Below are 2,249 nucleotides of genomic sequence, written 5' to 3' on the forward strand. Positions count from 1 at the left end.
TTTCAGAGTCTCTGTCCTGCACGTTGATGATGCCCACCTCTGTACCAGGAGGTGTATTTTCTGGTACTGGATTTGTCAGAGACATAATTGATGTTATGGGAGCGTTGTCATTGACATCTGTGACGTCAATTATTAATGTGCAGGATGACACCAATCCAAGACCATCCTTGGCTGCAATTTGCATTTCATAGGTAGATAACTCCTCATAATCTAACGACCCACTCACTCTCACTTCACCACTTGTCTGATCAAGGGAAAACACGTTATTATTTTCATCTGAAATATGATCAAATTCATATGTTACATCTCCATTTATTCCCTCGTCTGCATCAGTAGCGCTCACTGTGACCACAACAGTATCTAAAGGAGAGTTTTCAGGCAGACTGGCTTTATAAACGGCCTGACTGAACACCGGAGCGTTATCATTAGCATCCAGTACAGTGACATGAATAACTGCAGTACCTGATCTCTGAGGTGTGCCCCCGTCTGTTGCTGCAAGCACAATTGTTAGCTCTTGCTGTTGTTCTCTGTCCAGCTCCTTCTCTAAAACTAACTCACTATATTTTCCTCCTCCGCTTTTTGCAACAACATTTATTCTGAAATTTTCGTTTGCCTCGATATTGTAGCCCTGAACAGCGTTTTGTCCGACATCTGCATCATGGGCCTCATCTAAGCGATAACGACTGCCTTTGTTGGCTGACTCCCTGATTTCAAATTTGATCGTCTTCTTTTTAAATTGTGGTGAATTATCATTGATATCTTGAACGTGAACGGTGATGCGGTGAAGCTCTAAAGGGTTCTCTAAAACAAGCTCCTGTTTTAAAACGCAAGATGCTTTTTTGCCACAAAGCGCCTCTCTGTCGATTCTGTCGGTAACAATGATATCTCCGGTATTCAGATTAATGTCACAATATCGTTTACTGCTCCCGTCTGTATTAATGCGAGCCTTACGAGCAGCCAATTTGCCCACATCAAGTCCTATTTCTTTTGCTATATTTCCAACAACGGAGCCTTGCTTCATCTCTTCTGGAACGGAAAAAGACACATCTCCAAACGCGGTTTGCGACAGTACGAGAAATAATCCCAAGGAGGCAACAAGGCCGAGCGCTGAAAACGCTTTGTGTCCCATTTTTCCTGAAAGGCCCGTGTCAAAACCACCAACACTAGGACTTGTAAAATAAAAATACCCAGTCAGCCAAACAGTATCTTCCTCAGAGGACGAGTTTAGTCCGACTATATATGTAGCGACTTCGATGCTTTCACCAGCGAGCAATCTGTCTTGATTCCGAAATGTGTTAGTGTGTGTTAATGTGACACCACTAAGTAAAGCTGGTAGACAGCGACGCTGTGAGCAAAATATTGGTATTACCAAAGCTTTAAATGGAACACTCCGATGAGAGACAAAGAAACATTCCAGGCTGTAGTCAAATACATACAACAACAACAACAACAAAAACTACAGAGAGGTGTGTATTTTCCTCCTTATAATATTTCCATCGCACCGCAGTGACGAGAAAGGGAATATGAAAGGAGTGGGCTGGTTTCAGCACCATGGACAGTACCATTTAGGGGTCGCTCCACATCAGAGCCCGCATATGTCAAGAGTCTTAAAGGAATTTAAAAAAAAAAAACAAAAAACTGCAAAATGAAAGGAAAACTGAGGAAAAGACGCTATGCCTTTTGAATATCATAAAATAATTTATGCTAAACGACTACCATTTAACCTGTTCTTTAAGAGAAGTGACGTGCTTTAAATAAAACAAAGAAAGATTCCATCAACCAACAGCCAGCTGGGGAAAATGAGGGTCCCATGATGAAACAAGATATTGACTTATACTGTCTTTACACATACATTATTTACTTGATTTTATAAGATAGTTTCCTCCGTTTTTATCTCTGTAAGGTCAAGTAATTACTCACGGATTTTCAGGAACAGTTATCGGAGATGCCTGTATTTCGTTTACATTAATGCTGTATATCTGCTCCTTTAACACAGTCACAAAATCTACTGGCAGCACAATCTCATACACTTTGAGTGAGTATTACTCAGTTCTGATGGATATATTTGTATTCAGTGGTAACCCGATGTGAAAACACAGTATGCAATGTGTCCCTCAGTACTGAGAATGAGGATGACAGACGACAGGCGTATGGAGGAAAATCATCCTGGATCTTAAGGATACATTTTATTCCCTCTTTATGACTTTTCAGCCAAAGGATACACAACAGACTGCAAGCAAAAATCGCAC

General features: G+C 41.0%; 1 protein-coding gene across 1 annotated transcript in view; it reads right to left on the reverse strand.

Annotated features, from left to right (window-relative positions):
- Positions 1-2,249, reverse strand: part of LOC103373957 (protocadherin gamma-B5-like) — a 5,929-nt gene that overhangs the window by 1,218 nt on the left and 2,462 nt on the right. The window contains exon 2 of the mRNA XM_008303970.1: positions 38-468. Coding sequence (XP_008302192.1) covers positions 38-468 — 431 coding nt within the window. The remainder of the gene's footprint in view (positions 1-37; positions 469-2,249) is intronic.

Source organism: Stegastes partitus, unplaced genomic scaffold, assembly GCF_000690725.1.
Source record: "Stegastes partitus isolate 25-593 unplaced genomic scaffold, Stegastes_partitus-1.0.2 Scaffold2105, whole genome shotgun sequence".
Taxonomy (NCBI): domain Eukaryota; kingdom Metazoa; phylum Chordata; class Actinopteri; family Pomacentridae; genus Stegastes; species Stegastes partitus.